The 23,993-nt window shown below is 57.8% G+C and overlaps 1 protein-coding gene across 1 annotated transcript; it reads right to left on the bottom strand.

Annotated features, from left to right (window-relative positions):
* Positions 1 to 266: 266 nt before the first annotated feature.
* LOC121275192 (serine/threonine-protein phosphatase PP1-alpha catalytic subunit) lies at positions 267 to 23,019 on the bottom strand (the record flags this gene model as incomplete). The annotated part of the gene is made up of 6 exons (XM_041182612.1): positions 267 to 552; positions 4,554 to 4,688; positions 5,882 to 6,105; positions 20,651 to 20,755; positions 21,569 to 21,799; positions 22,888 to 23,019. Coding segments are annotated over 6 exons (938 nt in total), but the record flags the coding sequence as incomplete, so codon positions are not given.
* Positions 23,020 to 23,993: the final 974 nt, after the last annotated feature.

Genomic DNA, 23,993 nt, shown 5'->3' with positions numbered 1-23,993 from the left:
GAGGCGGAGAGAGAGAGAGAGAGAGAGAGGCGGAGAGAGAGAGAGAGGCGGAGAGAGAGAGAGAGAGGCGGAGAGAGAGAGAGAGAGGCGGAGAGAGAGAGAGAGAGAGGCGGAGAGAGAGAGAGAGAGAGGCGGAGAGAGAGAGAGAGAGGGGCGGAGAGAGAGAGAGAGAGAGGCGGAGAGAGAGAGAGAGAGAGGCGGAGAGAGAGAGAGAGAGAGGCGGAGAGAGAGAGAGAGAGGCGGAGAGAGAGAGAGAGGCGGAGAGAGAGAGAGAGGCGGAGAGAGAGAGGCGGAGAGAGAGGCGGAGAGAGAGGCGGAGAGAGAGGCGGAGAGAGAGGCGGAGAGAGAGAGAGAGGGAAAGTGAAAAGGTGAGAGGGAGAGGGGTGAACAGGAGAAGAATCTCAGTAATTTGCACATTGTTCAGTCAGGACGTGCTGACATTCATTTCTTGGCTTTGGTGGAGTTCCGTGGAGGTGTGACCGGTCTCCCACTCGGATTGTAGCCCCCAAACTGGTTATATTTCGGCTTGTTTTTATCGGCTGGTTTCAGAATCTGGAGGAGGCAAGATAACCAACACACAGAGCGTTAAATCCCTCAGGATATGAGAGAGAGGGCGCGCGCCAGCAGGACAGGGTGTGAGAGAGAGAGAGAGAGAGAGAGAGAGAGAGGGCAGGGTGTGAGAGAGAGAGAGAGGGACAGGGTGTGTGAGAGAGAGAGAGAGAGAGCGAGCGCGTGCGAGCAGGACAGGGTGTGAGAAAGAGAGAGAGAGAGAGAGAGGGACAGGGTGTGAGAGAGAGAGAGAGCGCGAGCGAGCAGGACAGGGTGTGAGAGAGAGAGAGAGAGAGAGAGAGAGAGAGGTACAGGGTGTGAGATAGAGCGAGAGAGAGAGAGAGAGTGAGAGCGCGCGCGAGAGGGACAGGGTGTGAGAGAGAGAGAGAGAGAGTGAGAGCGCACACGAGAGGGACAGGGTGTGAGAGAGAAAGAGAGTGAGAGCGCGCGCGAGAGGGACAGGGTGTGAAAAAGAGAGAGAGAGAGAGAGAGAGTGAGAGCGCGCGCGAGAGGGATAGGATATGAGAAAGAGAGAGAGCGCGAGAGGGAGAGAGAGAGAGAGTGCGCGCAAGAGGAACAGGGTGTGAGATAGAGAGAGAGAGGGCGCACGCGAGCAGGACAGGGTGTGCGAGAGAGAGAGAGTGAGAGCGCGCACGAGAGGGACAGGGTGTGAGAAAGAGAGAGCGCGAGAGGGAGAGAGAGTGAGAGCGCGCACGAGAGGGACAGGGTGTGAGAAAGAGAGAGCGTGAGAGGGAGAGAGAGTGAGAGCGCACCCGAGAGGGACAGGGTGGGAGAAAGAGAGAGAGAGAGAGAGTGAGAGCGCGCGCGAGAGGGACAGGGTGTGAGAAAGAGAGAGTGAGAGCGCGCGCGAGAGGGACAGGATGTGAGAAAGAGAGAGAGCGCGAGAGGGAGAGAGAGAGAGAGCGCGCGCAAGAGGAACAGGGTGTGAGATAGAGAGAGAGAGGGCGCACGCGAGCAGGACAGGATGTGAGAAAGAGAGGGAGAGAGGGAGAGAGGGAGCACGCGTGAGTGCGACAGGGTGTGAGAAAGAGAGAGGGAGAGGGAGAGAGAGAGAGAGGGCGCACGTGAGCAGGACAGGGTGTGAGATAGAGAGAGAGGGAGAGAGAGAGAGGGCACGCGTGAGCAGGACAGGGTGTGAGAGTGGGAAAGAGAGGGCGCATGTGAGCAGGACAGGGTGTGAGAAAGAGGGAGAGAGAGGGGGAGAGAGAGAGGGCACACGTGAACAGGACAGGGTGTGAGAGAGAGAGAGGGGGAGAGAGAGAGGGCACACATGAGCAGGACAGGGTGTGAGAAAGAGGGAGAGAGAGAGAGGGCGCGCGAGAGGGACAGGGTGTGAGAAAGAGAGAGAGAGAGAGAGAGAGAGAGAGAGGGGGAGAGAGAGAGGGCACACGTGAGCAGGACAGGGTGTGCGAAAGAGAGAGAGAGAGAGGGGGAGAGAGAGAGAGAGAGAGGGCGCACGTGAGCAGGACAGGGTGTGAGAAAGAGACAGAGAGAGAGAGAGAGAGGGAGAGAGAGAGAGCACGCGAGAGGGACAAGGTGTGAGAAAGAGAGAGAGAGAGGGAGAGAGAGAGAGAGAGCAGAGGGACAGGGTGTGAGAAAGAGAGAGAGAGAGGGGGAGAGAGAGAGAGCGCGTGCACGTGAGCAGGACAGGGTGTGAGAGAGGGGGAGAGAGAGAGAGGGCGCATGTGAGCAGGACAGGGTGTGAGATAGAGAGAGAGGGAGAGAGAGAGAGGGCACACGTGAGCAGGACAGGGTGTGAGAGTGGGAAAGAGAGGGCGCATGTGAGCAGGACAGGGTGTGAGAAAGAGGGAGAGAGAGGGGGAGAGAGAGAGGGCACACGTGAACAGGACAGGGTGTGAGAGAGAGAGAGGGGGAGAGAGAGAGGGCACACATGAGCAGGACAGGGTGTGAGAAAGAGGGAGAGAGAGAGAGGGCGCGCGAGAGGGACAGGGTGTGAGAAAGAGAGAGAGAGAGAGAGAGAGAGAGAGAGAGAGGGGGAGAGAGAGAGGGCACACGTGAGCAGGACAGGGTGTGCGAAAGAGAGAGAGAGAGAGAGGGGGAGAGAGAGAGAGAGAGAGAGAGGGCGCACGTGAGCAGGACAGGGTGAGAGAGAGAGAGAGAGGGGGGGAGAGAGAGAGAGGGCGCACGTGAGCAGGACAGGGTGTGAGAAAGAGACAGAGAGAGAGAGAGAGAGGGAGAGAGAGAGAGCACGCGAGAGGGACAAGGTGTGAGAAAGAGAGAGAGAGAGGGAGAGAGAGAGAGAGAGAGAGCACACGAGAGGGACAGGGTGTGAGAAAGAGAGAGAGAGAGAGAGGGAGAGAGAGAGAGCAGAGGGATAGGGTGTGAGAAAGAGAGAGAGAGAGGGGGAGAGAGAGAGAGCGCGTGCACGTGAGCAGGACAGGGTGTGAGAGAGGGGGAGAGAGAGAGAGAGAGAGAGAGAGAGAGAGAGAGAGGGGAGAGAGAAAGAGAGGGTGCACGTGAGCAGGACAGAGTGTGAGAAAGAGAGAGATGGGGTGAGAGACAGAGGGCGCACACGAGCAGGACAGGGTGTGAGAGAGAGAGCACGAGAGTGAGAGAGAGAGAGAGAGGGCGCACGTGAGTAGGACAGGGTGTGAGAAAGACAGAGCGCGAGAGTGAGAGAGAGAGAGAGAGAGTGTGCGAGAGGGACAGGGTGTGAGAGAGAGAGGGCACACGTGAGCAGAACAGGGTGTGAGAAAGAGGGAAAGAGAGAAGGGGAGAGAGAGGGCACACACGAGCAGGACAGGGTGTGAGAAAGAGAGAGAGCGCGAGAGTGAGAGAGAGAAAGGGCGCACGAGAGGGACAGGGTGTGAGAGAGAGGGCGCACGTGAGCAGGACAAGGTGTGAGAAAGAGAGAGAGCGCGAGAGTGAGAGAGAGAGCGCGCAAGAGGGACAGGGTGTGAGAGAGAGAGAGAGCGTACGCGAGCAGGACAGGGTGTGAGAAAGAGGGAGAGAGAGAGGGGAAGAGAGAGAGAGAGGGCGCACGTGAGCAGGACAGGGTGTGAGAGAGAGAGAGAGAGAGAGAGGGAGAGAGAGGGCGCACGTGAGCAGGACAGGGTGTGAGAGAGAGAGCGCGCGAGAGGGACAGGGTGTGAGAGAGAGAGAGGGGGCCGCACGTGAGCAGGACAGGGTGTGAGAGAGAGAGAGAGAGAGAGGGAGAGAGAGAGAGAGAGAGAGCGCACGTGAGCAGGACAGGGTGTGAGAAAGAGGGAGAGAGAGAGGGGGAGAGGGAGAGAGAGAGGGCGCACGTGAGCAGGACAGGGTGTGAGAGAGAGAGAGAGAGGGAGAGAGAGGGAGAGAGAGGGAGAGAGAGGGAGAGAGAGGGAGAGAGAGGGAGAGAGAGGGAGAGAGAGGGAGAGAGAGGGAGAGAGAGGGAGAGAGAGGGAGAGAGAGGGAGAGAGAGGGAGAGAGAGGGAGAGAGAGAGAGAGAGGGCTCACGCGAGTAGGACAGGGTGTGTGAGAGAGAGAGAGAGAGAGAGGGGGGGGGAAGAGAGAGAAAGGGCGCACGTGAGCAGGACAGGGTGTGAGAAAGAGGGAGAGCACGAGAGTGAGAGAGAGAGAGAGCGCGCGAGAGGGACAGGGTGTGAGAAAGAGAGAGAGAGAGAGGGAGAGAGAGAGAGCGCATGTGAGCAGGACAGGGTGTGAGAGAGAGAGAGAGAGAGAGAGAGAGAGAGGGGAGAGAGAGAGAGAGAGAGAGAGGGTGCACGCAAGCAGGACAGGGTGTGACAGAGAGAGAGAGGGCGCACGCGAGCAGGGCAGGGTGTGAGAAAGAGAGAGAGCATGAGAGTGAGAGAGAGAGCGTGCGAGAGGGACAGGGTGTGAGAAAGAAAGCGCGACAGTGCCGGAGAGTGAGAGAGTGAGTAAGAAAGGAAGCGAGTGTGAAATAGAGCAACAGTGACAAGGACAGTGAGAGGGAAAGAGAGGCAGGAATACAGTCAGAGACACAAGTATTGAGCAGGTCTCACCTGGAAGGAGCACATCAAAGTTTCATCGACACTCATCATGGCTCCCGCATTGTCGAACTCACCACAGTAGTTTGGGGCAGAGAAGAGCGTGACCAACTGTCTCTTGGCGAAGAATTCGTAACCATCCTCCACAACCTGTCAACGGCCAAGAGTTACAATAAGCAGCCCAACACTGCACTCCCCCTTCCCTCAGTACTGACCCTCCGACAGTGCGGCGCTCCCTCAGTACTGACCCTCCAACAGTGCGGCGCACCCTCAGTACTGACCCTCTGACAGTGAGGCACTCCCTCAGCACTGACCCACTGACAGTGTGGCGCTCCCTCAGTACTGACCCTCCGACCGTCCCTCAGTACTGACCCTCCGACAGTGCGGCACTCCCTCAGTACTGACCCTCCGACAGCGCGGCGCCTCCTCAGTACTGAGCTTCCGACAGTGCGGCGCTCCCTCAGCACTGACCCTCCGACAGTGCGGCGCTCCCTCAGCACTGACCCTCCGACAGTGCGGCGCTCCCTCAGCACTGACCCTCCGACAGTGCGGCGCTCCCTCAGCACTGACCCTCCGACAGTGCGGCGCTCCCTCAGTACTGACCCTCCGACAGTGCGGCGCTCCCTCAGTACTGACCCTCCGACAGTGCGGCGCTCCCTCAGTACTGACCCTCCGACAGTGCGGTGCTCCCTCAGTACTGACCCTCCGACAGTGCGGCGCACCCTCAGTACTGACCCTCTGACATTGCAGCACTCCCTCAGTACTGACCCTCCGACAGTGCAGCACTCCCTCAGTACTGACCCTCTGACAGTGCGGCACTCCCTCAGTACTGACCCTCTGACAGTGCGGCACTCCCTCAGTGCTGACCCTCTGACAGTGTGGCGCTCCCTCAGCACTGACCCACTGACAGTGTGGCGCTCCCTCAGTACTGACCCTCCGACCGTCCCTCAGTACTGACCCTCCGACAGTGCGGCACTCCCTCAGTACTGACCCTCCGACAGCGCGGCGCCTCCTCAGTACTGACCCTCCGACAGTGCGGCGCTCCCTCAGTACTGATCCTCCGACAGTGCGGCGCTCCCTCAGTACTGACCCTCCGACAGTGCGGCGCTCCCTCAGTACTGACCCTCTGACAGTGCGGCACTCCCTCAGTACTGACCCTCCGACAGTGCAGCGCTCCCTCAGTACTGACCCTCCAACAGTGCAGCGCTCCCTCAGTACTGACCCTGTGACAGTGCAGCGCTCCCTCAGTACTGAGCCTCCGACAGTGCAGCACTCCCTCAGTACTGACCCTGTGACAGTGGGGCGCTCCCCGCCGAGGGAGGGGTGGGTTGTTGTGGTCCTACCTGGTGGGCTCTGCAGATTAGATCCAAGTCGTGTTTGTGAAGGAACTTGGCAACGACCTCAGCCCCGAAAGTGAAGGAGACGCCTCGATCATTCTCCCCCCAGCCTTGCACATCCTTGTCGGGGTCAGACCAGAGCAGGTCGCACAGCAGCCCCTGGTCTGGGACATCTGTCGGTCTCATTATCCGACGGATCTGTTCCATCGACTGCAGGTCCGGCGAGAGGCCTGAGGGAATGAAACAGGGGTGAGGGCGGAATGGCATAAAGTGGATGCTTGGGGGGGCTCACATTGTTGGGGAGAGAGAGAGAGTAAGGGGTTGGTGAGAGAGAGAGAGAGAGAGAGAGAGAGAGAGTGTGGGACACAGACAGAGAGAGAGAGTCTGGGACACAGAGAGAGAGAGAGAGAGTCTGGGACACAGAGAGAGAGAGAGAGAGAGTCTGGGACACAGAGAGAGAGAGAGAGAGTCTGGGACACAGAGAGAGAGAGAGAGAGTCTGGGACACAGAGAGAGAGAGAGAGAGAGAGTGTGGGACACAGAGAGACAGAGAGAGAGAGAGAGAGAGTGTGGGACACAGAGAGACAGAGAGTGTGGGACACAGAGAGAGAGAGAGAGAGAGAGTGTGGGACACAGAGAGAGAGAGAGAGAGACTGTGGGACACAGAGAGAGAGAGAGTGTGGGACACAGAGAGAGAGAGAGAGAGAGAGTGTGGGACACAGAGAGAGAGAGAGAGAGAGTGTGGGACACAGAGAGAGAGAGAGAGAGTGTGGGACACAGAGAGAGAGAGAGAGAGTGTGGGACACAGAGAGAGAGAGAGAGTGTGGGACACAGAGAGAGAGAGAGAGAGTGTGGGACACAGAGAGAGAGAGAGAGAGTGTGGGACACAGAGAGAGAGAGAGAGTGTGGGACACAGAGAGAGAGAGAGAGTGTGGGACACAGAGAGAGAGAGAGAGAGAGTGTGGGACACAGAGAGAGAGTGAGAGAGAGAGTGTGGGACACAGAGAGAGAGAGAGAGTGTGGGACACAGAGAGAGAGAGAGTGTGGGACACAGAGAGAGAGAGAGAGAGAGTGTGGGACACAGAGAGAGAGAGAGAGAGAGTATGGGACACAGAGAGAGAGAGAGAGAGAGTGTGGGACACAGAGAGAGAGAGAGTGTGGGACACAGAGAGAGAGAGAGTGTGGGACACAGAGAGAGAGAGAGTGTGGGACACAGAGAGAGAGAGTGGGACACAGAGAGAGAGAGAGAGAGAGTGTGGGACACAGAGAGAGAGAGAGAGAGAGAGAGAGAGAGAGAGAGTGTGGGACACAGAGAGAGAGAGAGAGAGAGAGAGAGAGAGAGTGTGGGACAGAGAGAGAGAGAGAGAGAGACAGAGTGTGGGACAGAGAGAGTGAGAGAGAGAGAGTGTGGGACACAGAGAGAGAGAGAGAGAGAGAGAGAGTGTGGGACACAGAGAGAGAGAGAGAGAGAGAGAGAGAGAGTGTGGGACACAGAGAGAGAGAGAGAGAGAGAGAGAGAGTGGGACACAGAGAGAGAGAGAGTGGGACAGAGAGAGAGAGAGTGTGGGACACAGAGAGAGAGAGTGTGGGACACAGAGAGTGTGGGACACAGAGAGAGAGAGTGTGGGACACAGAGAGAGAGAGTGTGGGACACAGAGAGAGAGAGAGTGTGGGACACAGAGAGAGAGAGTGTGGGACACAGAGAGAGAGAGTGTGGGACACAGAGAGAGAGAGTGTGGGACACAGAGAGAGAGAGTGTGGGACACAGAGAGAGAGAGTGTGTGGGACACAGAGAGAGAGAGTGTGTGGGACACAGAGAGAGAGAGAGAGAGTGTGGGACACAGAGAGAGAGAGAGAGTGTGGGACACAGAGAGAGAGAGAGAGTGTGGGACACAGAGAGAGAGAGAGAGTGTGGGACACAGAGAGAGAGAGAGAGTGTGGGACACAGAGAGAGAGAGTGTGGGACACAGAGAGAGAGAGAGAGTGTGGGACACAGAGAGAGAGAGAGAGAGAGTGTGGGACACAGAGAGAGAGAGAGAGAGAGAGTGTGGGACACAGAGAGAGAGAGAGAGAGAGTGTGGGACACAGAGAGAGAGAGAGAGAGAGAGTGTGGGACACAGAGAGAGAGAGAGAGTGTGGGACACAGAGAGAGAGAGAGAGTGTGGGACACAGAGAGAGAGAGAGAGAGTGTGGGACACAGAGAGAGAGAGAGAGAGAGAGAGTGTGGGACACAGAGAGAGAGAGAGAGAGAGAGAGTGTGGGACACAGAGAGAGAGAGAGAGAGAGAGTGTGGGACACAGAGAGAGAGAGAGAGAGAGAGAGTGTGGGACACAGAGAGAGAGAGTGTGGGACACAGAGAGAGAGAGTGTGGGACACAGAGAGAGAGAGTGTGGGACACAGAGAGAGAGAGTGTGGGACACAGAGAGAGAGAGAGAGAGACTGTGGGACACAGAGAGAGAGAGAGAGAGAGAGAGAGAGTGTGGGACACAGAGAGAGAGAGAGAGAGAGAGAGAGTGTGGGACACAGAGAGAGAGAGTGTGGGACACAGAGAGAGAGAGAGAGAGAGAGAGTGTGGGACACAGAGAGAGAGAGAGAGAGAGTGTGGGACACAGAGAGAGAGAGAGAGAGTGTGGGACACAGAGAGAGAGAGAGAGAGAGAGTGTGGGACACAGAGAGAGAGAGAGAGAGAGAGAGTGTGGGACACAGAGAGAGAGAGAGAGAGAGAGTGTGGGACACAGAGAGAGAGAGAGAGAGAGAGAGTGGGACACAGAGAGAGAGAGAGAGAGTGTGGGACACAGAGAGAGAGAGAGAGAGAGTGTGGGACACAGAGAGAGAGAGAGAGAGAGAGAGAGTGTGGGACACAGAGAGAGAGAGAGAGAGAGTGTGGGACACAGAGAGAGAGAGAGTGTGGGACACAGAGAGAGAGAGAGTGTGGGACACAGAGAGAGAGAGAGAGAGAGTGTGGGACACAGAGAGAGAGAGAGAGAGAGTGTGGGACACAGAGAGAGAGAGAGAGAGAGTGTGGGACACAGAGAGAGAGAGAGAGTGTGGGACACAGAGAGAGAGAGTGTGGGACACAGAGAGAGAGAGTGTGGGACACAGAGAGAGAGAGAGAGTGTGGGACACAGAGAGAGAGAGAGTGTGGGACACAGAGAGAGAGAGAGTGTGGGACACAGAGAGAGAGAGAGAGTGTGGGACACAGAGAGAGAGAGAGTTTGGGACACAGAGAGAGAGAGAGTGTGGGACACAGAGAGAGAGAGAGTGTGGGACACAGAGAGAGAGTGTGGGACACAGAGAGAGAGAGAGTGTGGGACACAGAGAGAGAGAGAGTGTGGGACACAGAGAGAGAGAGAGTGTGGGACACAGAGAGAGAGAGAGAGTGTGGGACACAGAGAGAGAGAGAGAGTGTGGGACACAGAGAGAGAGAGAGAGAGAGAGAGAGTGTGGGACACAGAGAGAGAGAGAGAGAGAGAGAGAGTGTGGGACACAGAGAGAGAGAGAGAGAGAGAGTGTGGGACACAGAGAGAGAGAGAGAGAGAGAGTGGGACACAGAGAGAGAGAGAGAGAGAGAGAGTGTGGGACACAGAGAGAGAGAGTGTGGGACACAGAGAGAGAGAGTGTGGGACACAGAGAGAGAGAGAGTGTGGGACACAGAGAGAGAGAGAGTGTGGGACACAGAGAGAGAGAGAGTGTGGGACACAGAGAGAGAGAGAGAGAGACTGTGGGACACAGAGAGAAGAGAGAGAGAGAGAGAGAGAGAGTGTGGGACACAGAGAGAGAGAGAGAGAGAGAGAGAGTGTGGGACACAGAGAGAGAGAGTGTGGGACACAGAGAGAGAGAGAGTGTGGGACACAGAGAGAGAGAGAGAGAGTGTGGGACACAGAGAGAGAGAGAGAGAGTGTGGGACACAGAGAGAGAGAGAGAGAGTGTGGGACACAGAGAGAGAGAGAGAGAGAGTGTGGGACACAGAGAGAGAGAGAGAGAGTGTGGGACACAGAGAGAGAGAGAGTGTGGGACACAGAGAGAGAGAGTGTGGGACACAGAGAGAGAGAGAGAGAGAGTGTGGGACACACAGAGAGAGAGAGAGAGAGAGTGTGGGACACAGAGAGAGAGAGAGAGAGAGAGAGAGTGTGGGACACAGAGAGAGAGAGAGAGAGAGAGAGAGAGTGGGACACAGAGAGAGAGAGTGTGGGACACAGAGAGAGAGAGAGTGTGGGACACAGAGAGAGAGAGTGTGGGACACAGAGAGAGAGAGTGTGGGACACAGAGAGTGTGGGACACAGAGAGAGAGAGTGTGGGACACAGAGAGAGAGAGTGTGGGACACAGAGAGAGAGAGTGTGGGACACAGAGAGAGAGAGTGTGGGACACAGAGAGAGAGAGTGTGGGACACAGAGAGAGAGAGAGTGTGTGGGACACAGAGAGAGAGAGAGAGTGTGGGACACAGAGAGAGAGAGAGAGTGTGGGACACAGAGAGAGAGAGAGAGTGTGGGACACAGAGAGAGAGAGAGAGTGTGGGACACAGAGAGAGAGAGAGAGTGTGGGACACAGAGAGAGAGAGAGAGTGTGGGACACAGAGAGAGAGAGTGTGGGACACAGAGAGAGTGTGGGACACAGAGAGAGAGAGTGTGGGACACAGAGAGAGAGAGAGAGAGTGTGGGACACAGAGAGAGAGAGAGAGAGTGTGGGACACAGAGAGAGAGAGAGAGAGAGTGTGGGACACAGAGAGAGAGAGAGAGAGAGAGTGTGGGACACAGAGAGAGAGAGAGAGAGAGAGTGTGGGACACAGAGAGAGAGAGAGAGAGAGTGTGGGACACAGAGAGAGAGAGAGAGTGTGGGACACAGAGAGAGAGAGAGAGTGTGGGACACAGAGAGAGAGAGAGAGAGAGTGGGACACAGAGAGAGAGAGAGAGAGAGAGTGGGACACAGAGAGAGAGAGAGAGTGTGTGGGACACAGAGAGAGAGAGAGAGAGAGAGAGAGTGTGGGACACAGAGAGAGAGAGAGAGAGAGAGAGAGTGTGGGACACAGAGAGAGAGAGAGAGAGAGAGAGAGAGAGAGTGTGGGACACAGAGAGAGAGAGAGAGAGAGAGAGTGTGGGACACAGAGAGAGAGAGAGAGAGTGTGGGACACAGAGAGAGAGAGAGAGTGTGGGACACAGAGAGAGAGAGAGAGAGAGTGTAGGACACAGAGAGAGAGTGTGGGACACAGAGAGAGAGAGTGTGGGACACAGAGAGAGAGAGTGTGGGACACAGAGAGAGAGAGAGTGGGACACAGAGAGAGAGAGAGTGGGACACAGAGAGAGAGAGAGTGGGACACAGAGAGAGAGAGAGAGAGTGTGGGACACAGAGAGAGAGAGAGAGAGAGTGTGGGACACAGAGAGAGAGAGAGAGAGAGTGTGGGACACAGAGAGAGAGAGAGAGAGAGTGTGGGACACAGAGAGAGAGAGAGAGAGTGTGGGACACAGAGAGAGAGAGAGTGTGGGACACAGAGAGAGAGAGAGAGTGTGGGACACAGAGAGAGAGAGAGAGTGTGGGACACAGAGAGAGAGAGAGAGTGTGGGACACAGAGAGAGAGAGAGAGTGTGGGACACAGAGAGAGAGACAGAGTGTGGGACACAGAGAGAGAGAGAGAGTGTGGGACACAGAGAGAGAGAGAGAGTGTGGGACACAGAGAGAGAGAGAGAGAGAGAGAGAGAGTGTGGGACACAGAGAGAGAGAGAGAGAGAGAGAGAGTGTGGGACACAGAGAGAGAGAGAGAGAGAGAGAGAGAGAGAGAGAGTGTGGACACAGAGAGAGAGAGAGAGAGAGAGAGTGTGGGACACAGAGAGAGAGAGAGAGAGAGAGCGTGGGACACAGAGAGAGAGAGAGAGAGAGAGAGCGTGGGACACAGAGAGAGAGAGAGAGAGAGAGCGTGGGACACACGCGGAGAGAGAGAGAGAGAGCGTGGGACACACGCGGAGAGAGAGAGAGAGAGCGTGGGACACACGCGGAGAGAGAGAGCGTGGGACACACGCGGAGAGAGAGAGCGTGGGACACACGCGGAGAGAGAGAGCGTGGGACACACGCGGAGAGAGAGAGCGTGGGACACACGCGGAGAGGAGAGAGAGCGTGGACACACGCGGAGAGAGAGAGCGTGGGACACACGCGGAGAGAGAGAGCGTAGGGACACACGCGGAGAGAGAGAGCGTGGGACACACGCGGAGAGAGAGAGCGTGGGACACACGCGGAGAGAGAGAGCGTGGGACACACGCGGAGAGAGAGAGCGTGGGACACACGCGGAGAGAGAGAGCGTGGGACACACGCGGAGAGAGAGAGCGTGGGACACACGCGGAGAGAGAGAGCCTGGGACACACGCGGAGAGAGAGAGCGTGGGACACACGCGGAGAGAGAGAGCCTGGGACACACGCGGAGAGAGAGAGCCTGGGACACACGCGGAGAGAGAGAGCCTGGGACACACGCGGAGAGAGAGAGCCTGGGACACACGCGGAGAGAGAGAGCCTGGGACACACGCGGAGAGAGAGAGCCTGGGACACACGCGGAGAGAGAGAGCCTGGGACACACGCGGAGAGAGAGAGCCTGGGACACACGCGGAGAGAGAGAGCCTGGGACACACGCGGAGAGAGAGAGCCTGGGACACACGCGGAGAGAGAGAGCCTGGGACACACGCGGAGAGAGAGAGCCTGGGACACACGCGGAGAGAGAGAGCCTGGGACACACGCGGAGAGAGAGAGCCTGGGACACACGCGGAGAGAGAGAGCCTGGGACACACGCGGAGAGAGAGAGCCTGGGACACACGCGGAGAGAGAGAGCCTGGGACACACGCGGAGAGAGAGAGCCTGGGACACACGCGGAGAGAGAGAGCCTGGGACACACGCGGAGAGAGAGAGTCTGGGACACACGCGGAGAGAGAGAGCCTGGGACACACGCGGAGAGAGAGAGCCTGGGACACACGCGGAGAGAGAGAGTCTGGGACACACGCGGAGAGAGAGAGTCTGGGACACACGCAGAGAGAGAGAGTCTGGGACACACGCAGAGAGAGAGAGTCTGGGACACACGCAGAGAGAGAGAGTCTGGGACACACGCAGAGAGAGAGAGTCTGGGACACACGCAGAGAGAGAGAGTCTGGGACACACGCAGAGAGAGAGAGTCTGGGACACACGCAGAGAGAGAGAGTCTGGGACACACGCAGAGAGAGAGAGTCTGGGACACACGCAGAGAGAGAGAGTCTGGGACACACGCAGAGAGAGAGAGTCTGGGACACACGCAGAGAGAGAGAGTCTGGGACACACGCAGAGAGAGAGAGTCTGGGACACACGCAGAGAGAGAGAGTCTGGGACACACGCAGAGAGAGAGAGTCTGGGACACACGCAGAGAGAGAGTCTGGGACACACGCAGAGAGAGAGAGTCTGGGACACACGCAGAGAGAGAGAGTCTGGGACACACGCAGAGAGAGAGAGTCTGGGACACACGCAGAGAGAGAGAGCCTGGGACACACGCAGAGAGAGAGAGCCTGGGACACACGCAGAGAGAGAGAGCCTGGGACACACGCAGAGAGAGAGAGCCTGGGACACACGCAGAGAGAGAGAGCCTGGGACACACGCAGAGAGAGAGAGCCTGGGACACACGCAGAGAGAGAGAGCCTGGGACACACGCAGAGAGAGAGAGCGTGGGACACACGCAGAGAGAGAGAGCGTGGGACACACGCAGAGAGAGAGAGCCTGGGACACACGCAGAGAGAGAGAGCCTGGGACACACGCAGAGAGAGAGAGCCTGGGACACACGCAGAGAGAGAGAGCCTGGGACACACGCAGAGAGAGAGAGCGTGGGACACACGCAGAGAGAGAGAGCGTGGGACACACGCAGAGAGAGAGAGCGTGGGACACACGCAGAGAGAGAGAGCGTGGGACACACGCAGAGAGAGAGAGCGTGGGACACACGCAGAGAGAGAGAGCGTGGGACACACGCAGAGAGAGAGAGCGTGGGGACACACGCAGAGAGAGAGAGCGTGGGACACACGCAGAGAGAGAGAGCGTGGGACACACGCAGAGAGAGAGAGCGTGGGACACACGCAGAGAGAGAGAGCGTGGGACACACGCGGAGAGAGAGAGCGTGGGACACACGCGGAGAGAGAGAGCGTGGGACACACGCGGAGAGAGAGAGCGTGGGACACACGCGGAGAGAGAGAGCGTGGGACACACGCGGAGAGAGAGAGCGTGGGACACACGCAGAGAGAGAGAGCGTGGGACACACGCGGAGAGAGAGAGCGTGGGACACACGCGGAGAGAGAGAGCGTGGGACACACGCGGAGAGAGAGAGCGTGGGACACACGCGGAGAGAGAGAGCCTGGGACACACGCGGAGAGAGAGAGCCTGGGACACACGCGGAGAGAGAGTGCCTGGGACACACACAGAGAGAGAGAGTCTGGGACACACACAGAGAGAGAGAGTCTGGGACACACACAGAGAGAGAGAGTCTGGGACACACACAGAGAGAGAGAGTCTGGGACACACACAGAGAGAGAGAGTCTGGGACACACACAGAGAGAGAGAGTCTGGGACACACACAGAGAGAGAGAGTCTGGGACACACACAGAGAGAGAGAGTCTGGGACACACGCAGAGAGAGAGAGTCTGGGACACACGCAGAGAGAGAGAGTCTGGGACACACGCAGAGAGAGAGAGTCTGGGACACACGCAGAGAGAGAGAGTCTGGGACACACGCAGAGAGAGAGAGTCTGGGACACACGCAGAGAGAGAGAGTCTGGGGACACACGCAGAGAGAGAGAGTCTGGGACACACGCAGAGAGAGAGAGTCTGGGGACACACGCAGAGAGAGAGAGTCTGGGACACACGCAGAGAGAGAGAGTCTGGGACACACGCAGAGAGAGAGAGCCTGGGACACACGCAGAGAGAGAGAGCCTGGGACACACGCAGAGAGAGAGAGCCTGGGACACACGCAGAGAGAGAGAGGCTGGGAGACACGCAGAGAGAGAGAGGCTGGGAGACACGCAGAGAGAGAGAGGCTGGGACACACGCAGAGAGAGAGAGGCTGGGACACACGCAGAGAGAGAGAGGCTGGGACACACGCAGAGAGAGAGAGGCTGGGACACACGCAGAGAGAGAGAGGCTGGGACACACGCAGAGAGAGAGAGGCTGGGACACACGCAGAGAGAGAGAGGCTGGGACACACGCAGAGAGAGAGAGGCTGGGACACACGCAGAGAGAGAGAGGCTGGGACACACGCAGAGAGAGAGAGGCTGGGACACACGCAGAGAGAGAGAGGGCTGGGACACACGCAGAGAGAGAGAGGTGGGACACACGCAGAGAGAGAGGGGGTGGGACACACGCAGAGAGAGAGAGGGTGGGACACACGCAGAGAGAGAGGGGGTGGGACACACGCAGAGAGAGAGAGGGTGGGACACACGCAGAGAGAGAGAGGCTGGGACACACGCAGAGAGAGAGAGGGTGGGACACACGCAGAGAGAGAGAGGGTGGGACACACGCAGAGAGAGAGAGGGCTGGGACACACGCAGAGAGAGAGAGGGTGGGACACACGCAGAGAGAGAGAGGGTGGGACACACGCAGAGAGAGAGAGGGTGGGACACACGCAGAGAGAGAGAGGCGTGGGACACACGCAGAGAGAGAGAGGGTGGGACACACGCAGAGAGAGAGAGCGTGGGACACACGCAGAGAGAGAGAGGGTGGGACACACGCAGAGAGAGAGAGGGTGGGACACACGCAGAGAGAGAGAGGTGGGACACACGCAGAGAGAGAGAGGGTGGGACACACGCAGAGAGAGAGAGGGTGGGACACACGCAGAGAGAGAGAGGGTGGGACACACGCAGAGAGAGAGAGGGTGGGACACACGCAGAGAGAGAGAGGGTGGGACACACGCAGAGAGAGAGAGGGTGGGACACACGCAGAGAGAGAGAGCGTGGGACACACGCAGAGAGAGAGAGCGTGGGACACACGCAGAGAGAGAGAGCGTGGGACACACGCAGAGAGAGAGAGCGTGGGACACACGCAGAGAGAGAGAGCGTGGGACACACGCAGAGAGAGAGAGCGTGGGACACACGCAGAGAGAGAGAGCGTGGGACACACGCAGAGAGAGAGAGCGTGGGACACACGCAGAGAGAGAGAGCGTGGGACACACGCAGAGAGAGAGAGCGTGGGACACACGCAGAGAGAGAGAGCGTGGGACACACGCAGAGAGAGAGAGCGTGGGACACACGCAGAGAGAGAGAGCGTGGGACACACGCAGAGAGAGAGAGCGTGGGACACACGCAGAGAGAGAGAGCGTGGGACACACGCAGAGAGAGAGAGCGTGGGACACACGCAGAGAGAGAGAGCGTGGGGCACACGCAGAGAGGAGAGAGCGTGGGGCACACGCAGAGAGAGAGAGCGTGGGGCACACGCAGAGAGAGAGAGCGTGGGGCACACGCAAGAGAGAGAGAGCGTGGGGACACACGCAGAGAGAGAGAGCGTGGGGACACACGCAGAGAGAGAGAGCGTGGGGACACAGCAGAGAGAGAGAGCGTGGGACACACGCAGAGAGAGAGAGCGTGGGACACACGCAGAGAGAGAGAGCGTGGGACACACGCAGAGAGAGAGAGCGTGGGGCACACGCAGAGAGAGAGAGCGTGGGGCACACGCAGAGAGAGAGAGCGTGGGGACACACGCAGAGAGAGAGAGCGTGGGGACACACGCAGAGAGAGAGCGTGGGGCACACGCAGAGAGAGAGAGCGTGGGGCACACGCAGAGAGAGAGAGCGTGGGGCACACGCAGAGAGAGAGAGCGTGGGGCACACGCAGAGAGAGAGAGCGTGGGGCACACGCAGAGAGAGAGAGCGTGGGGCACACGCAGAGAGAGAGAGCGTGGGGCACACGCAGAGAGAGAGAGCGTGGGGCACACGCAGAGAGAGAGAGCGTGGGCACACGCAGAGAGAGAGAGCGTGGGGACACACGCAGAGAGAGAGAGCGTGGGGACACACGCAGAGAGAGAGAGCGTGGGACACACGCAGAGAGAGAGAGCGTGGGACACACGCAGAGAGAGAGAGCGTGGGACACACGCAGAGAGAGAGAGCGTGGGACACACGCAGAGAGAGAGAGCGTGGGACACACGCAGAGAGAGAGAGCGTGGGACACACGCAGAGAGAGAGAGCGTGGGACACACGCAGAGAGAGAGAGCGTGGGACACACGCAGAGAGAGAGAGCGTGGGACACACGCAGAGAGAGAGGAGCGTGGGACACACGCAGAGAGAGAGAGCGTGGGACACACGCAGAGAGAGAGAGGTGGGACACACGCAGAGAGAGAGAGCGTGGGACACACGCAGAGAGAGAGAGCGTGGGACACACGCAGAGAGAGAGAGCGTGGGACACACGCAGAGAGAGAGAGCGTGGGACACACGCAGAGAGAGAGAGAGGCGTGGGACACACGCAGAGAGAGAGAGAGCGTGGGACACACGCAGAGAGAGAGAGCGTGGGACACACGCAGAGAGAGAGAGCGTGGGACACACGCAGAGAGAGAGAGCGTGGGACACACGCAGAGAGAGAGAGAGCGTGGGACACACGCAGAGAGAGAGAGCGTGGGACACACGCAGAGAGAGAGAGCGTGGGACACACGCAGAGAGAGAGAGCGTGGGACACACGCAGAGAGAGAGAGCGTGGGACACACGCAGAGAGAGAGAGCGTGGGACACACGCAGAGAGAGAGAGCGTGGGACACACGCAGAGAGAGAGAGCGTGGGACACACGCAGAGAGAGAGAGAGCGTGGGACACACGCAGAGAGAGAGAGCGTGGGACACACGCAGAGAGAGAGAGAGCGTGGGACACACGCAGAGAGAGAGAGAGCGTGGGACACACGCAGAGAGAGAGAGAGAGCGTGGGACACACGCAGAGAGAGAGAGAGCGTGGGACACACGCAGAGAGAGAGAGAGCGTGGGACACACGCAGAGAGAGAGAGAGCGTGGGACACACGCAGAGAGAGAGAGAGCGTGGGACACACGCAGAGAGAGAGAGCGTGGGACACACGCAGAGAGAGAGAGCGTGGGACACACGCAGAGAGAGAGAGAGCGTGGGACACACGCAGAGAGAGAGAGAGCGTGGGACACACGCAGAGAGAGAGAGCGTGGGACACACGCAGAGAGAGAGAGAGCGTGGGACACACGCAGAGAGAGAGAGCGTGGGACACACGCAGAGAGAGAGAGAGCGTGGGACACACGCAGAGAGAGAGAGCGTGGGACACACGCAGAGAGAGAGAGGAGCGTGGGACACACGCAGAGAGAGAGAGCGTGGGACACACGCAGAGAGAGAGAGCGTGGGACACACGCAGAGAGAGAGAGAGCGTGGGACACACGCAGAGAGAGAGAGAGCGTGGGACACACGCAGAGAGAGAGAGAGGTGGGACACACGCAGAGAGAGAGAGCGTGGGACACACGCAGAGAGAGAGAGCGTGGGACACACGCAGAGAGAGAGAGCGTGGGACACACGCAGAGAGAGAGAGCGTGGACACACGCAGAGAGAGAGAGCGTGGGACACACGCCAGAGAGAGAGAGAGCGTGGGACACACGCAGAGAGAGAGAGCGTGGGACACACGCAGAGAGAGAGAGAGCGTGGGACACACGCAGAGAGAGAGAGCGTGGGACACACGCAGAGAGAGAGAGAGCGTGGGGACACACGCAGAGAGAGAGAGCGTGGGACACACGCCAGAGAGAGAGAGCGTGGGACACACGCAGAGAGAGAGAGCGTGGGACACACGCCAGAGAGAGAGAGAGCGTGGGACACACGCAGAGAGAGAGAGCGTGGGACACACGCAGAGAGAGAGAGCGTGGGACACACGCAGAGAGAGAGAGCGTGGGACACACGCAGAGAGAGAGAGCGTGGGACACACGCAGAGAGACGATGAGCGTGGGCCACGCAGAGAGAGAGAGGAGAGCGTGGGACACACGCAGAGAGAGAGAGCGTGGGACACACGCAGAGAGAGAGAGCGTGGGACACACGCAGCAGAGGAGAGGAGCGTGGGACACACGCAGAGAGAGAGAGAGCGTGGGACACACGCAGAGAGAGCGGTGGGACACACGCAGAGAGAGAGAGAGCGTGGGGACACACGCAGAGAGAGAGAGCGTGGGGACGGGACACACGCAGAGAGAGAGAGCGTGGGACACACGCAGAGAGAGAGAGCGGTGGGACACACGCAGAGAGAGAGAGGTGGGACACACGCAGAGAGAGAGAGCGTGGGACACACGCAGAGAGAGAGAGGGTGGGACACACGCAGAGAGAGAGAGCGTGGGACACACGCAGAGAGAGAGAGGGTGGGACACACGCAGAGAGAGAGAGGGTGGGACACACGCAGAGAGAGAGAGGTGGGACACACGCAGAGAGAGAGAGGGTGGGACACACGCAGAGAGAGAGAGGGTGGGACACACGCAGAGAGAGAGAGGGTGGGACACACGCAGAGAGAGAGAGCGTGGGACACACGCAGAGAGAGAGAGCGTGGGACACACGCAGAGAGAGAGAGAGCGTGGGACACACGCAGAGAGAGAGAGCGTGGGACACACGCAGAGAGAGAGAGAGCGTGGGACACACGCAGAGAGAGAGAGCGTGGGACACACGCAGAGAGAGAGAGAGCGTGGGACACACGCAGAGAGAGAGAGCGTGGGACACACGCAGAGAGAGAGAGCGTGGGACACACGCAGAGAGAGAGAGCGTGGGACACACGCAGAGAGAGGAGAGAGAGAGAGCGTGGGACACACGCAGAGAGAGAGAGCGTGGGACACACGCAGAGAGAGAGAGCGTGGGACACACGCAGAGAGAGAGAGCGTGGGACACACGCAGAGAGAGAGAGTCTGGGACACACGCAGAGAGAGAGAGTCTGGGACACACACAGAGAGAGAGAGTCTGGGACACACACAGAGAGAGAGAGTCTGGGACACACACAGAGAGAGAGAGTCTGGGACACACACAGAGAGAGAGAGTCTGGGACACACAGAGAGAGAGAGAGTCTGGGACACACAGAGAGAGAGAGAGTCTGGGACACACACAGAGAGAGAGAGTCTGGGACACACACAGAGAGAGAGAGTCTGGGACACACACAGAGAGAGAGAGAGTCTGGGACACACACAGAGAGAGAGAGAGTCTGGGACACACACAGAGAGAGAGAGTCTGGGACACACACAGAGAGAGAGAGTCTGGGACACACACAGAGAGAGAGAGTCTGGGACACACACAGAGAGAGAGAGTCTGGGACACACAGAGAGAGAGAGTCTGGGACACACAGAGAGAGAGAGTCTGGGACACACAGAGAGAGAGAGTCTGGGACACACAGAGAGAGAGAGTCTGGGACACACAGAGAGAGAGAGTCTGGGACACACAGAGAGAGAGAGAGTCTGGGACACACAGAGAGAGAGAGTCTGGGACACACAGAGAGAGAGAGTCTGGGACACACAGAGAGAGAGAGTCTGGGACACACAGAGAGAGAGAGTCTGGGACACACAGAGAGAGAGAGTCTGGGACACACAGAGAGAGAGAGTCTGGGACACACAGAGAGAGAGAGTCTGGGACACACAGAGAGAGAGAGTCTGGGACACACAGAGAGAGAGAGTCTGGGACACACAGAGAGAGAGAGTCTGGGACACACAGAGAGAGAGAGAGAGGGAGGTGGGATGAGAAATGGTGGGGACGGCTGGGGTAACAGAGATGACAAGGGTGAGATAAAGGGGGCGGAATGCATGGCCTGTTGGTGCACCCATCCTGCAGTGTCCCATAGCAAACACTGGCACCTACCACCATGACAACAGAAGATTTTCTCATCGACAATCGCAGCAATGGGCAGACAGTTGAAACAGTCGGTGAAGGTTTTCCACAGTTTGATATTGTAGCGTCTTTTACCTGTTAACATTTAAAAAACACGTCATAGGTGCCCCGTCAAATACTCCCAGGACAGGTACAGCACGGGGTTAGATACAGAGTAAAGCACCCTCTACACCGTCCCAGTCAAAAACTCCCAGGACAGGTACAGCACGGGGTTAGATACAGAGTAAAGCTCCCTCTACACTGTCCCCATCAAACACTCCCAGGACAGGTACAGCACGGGGTTAGATACAGAGTAAAGCTCCCTCTACATTGTCCCCATCAAACACTCCCAGAACAGGTACAGCACGGGGTTAGATACAGAGTAAAGCTTCCTCTACACTGTCCCCATCAAACACTCCCAGGACAGGTACAGCACGGGGTTAGATACAGAGTAAAGCTCACTCTACACTGTCCCCATCAAACACTCCCAGGACAGGTACAGCACGGGGTTAGATACAGAGTAAATCTCCCTCTACACCGTCCCAGTCAAAAACTCCCAGGACAGGTACAGCACGGGGTTAGATACAGAGTAAAGCTCCCTCTACACTGTCCCCATCAAACACTCCCAGGACAGGTACAGCACAGGGTTAGATACAGAGTAAAGCTCCCTCTACACTGTCCCCATCAAACACTCCCAGGACAGGTACAGCACGGGGTTTGATACAGAGTAAATCTCCCTCTGCACTGTCCCCATCAAACACTCCCAGGACAGGTACAGCACGGGGTTAGATACAGAGTAAAGCTCCCTCTACACTGTTCCTGACAGTGTGTTCCCCCTGCTCCACCCACCCACTTTATGCCCAGGAACAGTGAGTGTGAGCTGCTCAGCCGGTGTTCGTGTGCACTCACACTCATCGTAGAAGCCGTAGATGCGGTTGATGCTTGCACACTCATGGTTCCCTCGCAGCAGGAAGAAGTTTTCCGGATATTTTATCTTGTAGGCTAACAGCAAACAGATCGTTTCCAGGGACTGCTTGCCACGGTCCACGTAGTCTCCCAGGAACAGGTAGTTACTCTCCGGGGGAAACCCACCGTACTCAAACAGACGTAGCAGGTCATAGTATTGGCCATGGATGTCACCTAGTAAGGTAGAGAGAGAGGGAGAGAGAGAGAGAAAGAGCGAGCGAGAAAGGGGAGCGGGGATCATAGAGAGAGAGAGAGGGGGGAGGGGGTCAGAGAGAGAGAGAGAGAGAGGGGGAGGGGGTCAGAGAGAGAGAGAAAGGGGGGAGGGGGTCAAAGAGAGAGAGAGAGAGAGAGGGGGAAGGGGTCAGAGAGAGAGAGAGGGGGAGGGGGTCAGAGAGAGAGAGAGAGAGAGAGAGGGGGGGAGGGGGTCAGAGAGAGAGAGAGAGAGGGGGGAGGGGGTCAGAGGGAGAGAGAGAGAGAGGGGTGAAGGGGTCAGAGAGAGAGAGAGACAGAGAGAGAGGGGGGGGAGGGGGAAGGGAGAGAGAGAGAGAGAGGGGGGGAGGGAGAGAGAGAGAGAGAGAGGGGGGAGGGAGACAGAGAGAGAGAGGGAGGGAGAGGGGGACGGAGAGAGAAATAGCATCACTGAGAGGGGAAAACCTGTTTTTCCACAACGAATGGTTAAGATCCAGATTGCCAGGCCTGAGGTGGATGCACATACAATCATCGATTTCAAAGGCAAATTGGAAATTATCCAGCCAACAGGAGAATGCAGGGGTGGGGGTGTGACTCACTGTGTGGGCCCCAGAGGGGGGACACACACACTCACACACAGACACACACACACACAGACACACACACACACACAGATCTGAGATTCGGAGACCAGGAGCACATCCAGACTCGGCACACACACACACACACACACACACACACAGACACACACACACACAGACAGATCTGAGATTCGGAGACCAGGAGCACATCCAGACTCGGCACACACACACACACACACACACACACACACACACACACACACAGACACAGACAGACACAGACAGACACAGACAGACACACACAGACACAGACAGACACAGACAGACACAGACAGACACAGGCACAGGCAGAGACACACAGACACACAGACACACAGACACACAGACACACAGACACACAGACACACAGACACACAGACACACAGACACACAGATCTGGGATTCGGAGACCAGACTCATACAAGATGCTGCACTCCAGAGTCAATCACTTACCACAGATTTTCAAGGGAGCTTCAAGTTCCAGCAGGATGGGTTGACTGAGGAAGATCTCTCGGGATTTCAGACAAAGTCCTCGGATCTCATTCTCTGTCAACTGGACGTTTTTCCCGGGTCTGGATCCCTGGACTGGGAATGGAGAGAGAGAGAGGGGGAGAGAGAGAGGAAGGACACGGAGAGAAGGGAGGCGAGAGAGAGAGAGACATGGGGAGAAGGGAGGCGAGAGAGAGAGAGACACGGGGAGAAGGGAGGCGAGAGAGAGAGAGATACGGGGAGAAGGGAGGCGAGAGAGAGAGAGAGAGACACGGGGAGAAGGGAGGCGAGAGAGAGACACGGGGAGAAGGGAGGCGAGAGAGAGACACGGGGAGAAGGGAGGCGAGAGAGAGACACGGGGAGAAGGGAGGAGAGAGAGAGACACGGGGAGAAGGGAGGAGAGAGAGAGACACGGGGAGAAGGGAGGAGAGAGAGAGACACGGGGAGAAGGGAGGAGAGAGAGAGACACGGGGAGAAGGGAGGAGAGAGAGAGACACGGGGAGAAGGAGGAGAGAGAGAGACACGGGGAGAAGGGAGGAGAGAGAGAGACACGGGGAGAAGGGAGGAGAGAGAGAGACACGGGGAGAAGGGAGGAGAGAGAGAGACACGGGGAGAAGGGAGGAGAGAGAGAGACACGGGGAGAAGGGAGGAGAGAGAGAGACACGGGGAGAAGGGAGGAGAGAGAGAGACACGGGGAGAAGGGAGGAGAGAGAGAAACACGGGGAGAAGGGAGGAGAGAGAGAGACACGGGGAGAAGGGAGGAGAGAGAGAGACACGGGGAGAAGAGAGGAGAGAGAGACATGGGGAGAAGGGAGAGAAGAGGGAGAGAGAAGTGAGAGAGATAGGGGGAGTGAGAGCAAAGTGGGAAAAAGAGGGTGGCAGAGAGACAGGAGGAGACAAGGTCAAAAATGGTATTGGCACACCATCAAAAACATCTGCAAAATTAAAACTAACGATGGGTCATTTCACCAGTCACACAGTGACAGGGCCGCACTATCGAAGGGTCAGTCACACAGTGACAGGGCCGCACTATCGAGGGGTCAGTCAGTGACACAGAGACAGGGCTACAC

The sequence above is a fragment of the Carcharodon carcharias genome, unplaced genomic scaffold, assembly GCF_017639515.1.
Source record: "Carcharodon carcharias isolate sCarCar2 unplaced genomic scaffold, sCarCar2.pri scaffold_782_ctg1, whole genome shotgun sequence".
NCBI classification, from domain to species: Eukaryota; Metazoa; Chordata; class Chondrichthyes; order Lamniformes; family Lamnidae; genus Carcharodon; species Carcharodon carcharias.
This window is presented reverse-complemented; position numbering and strand designations above follow the sequence as displayed.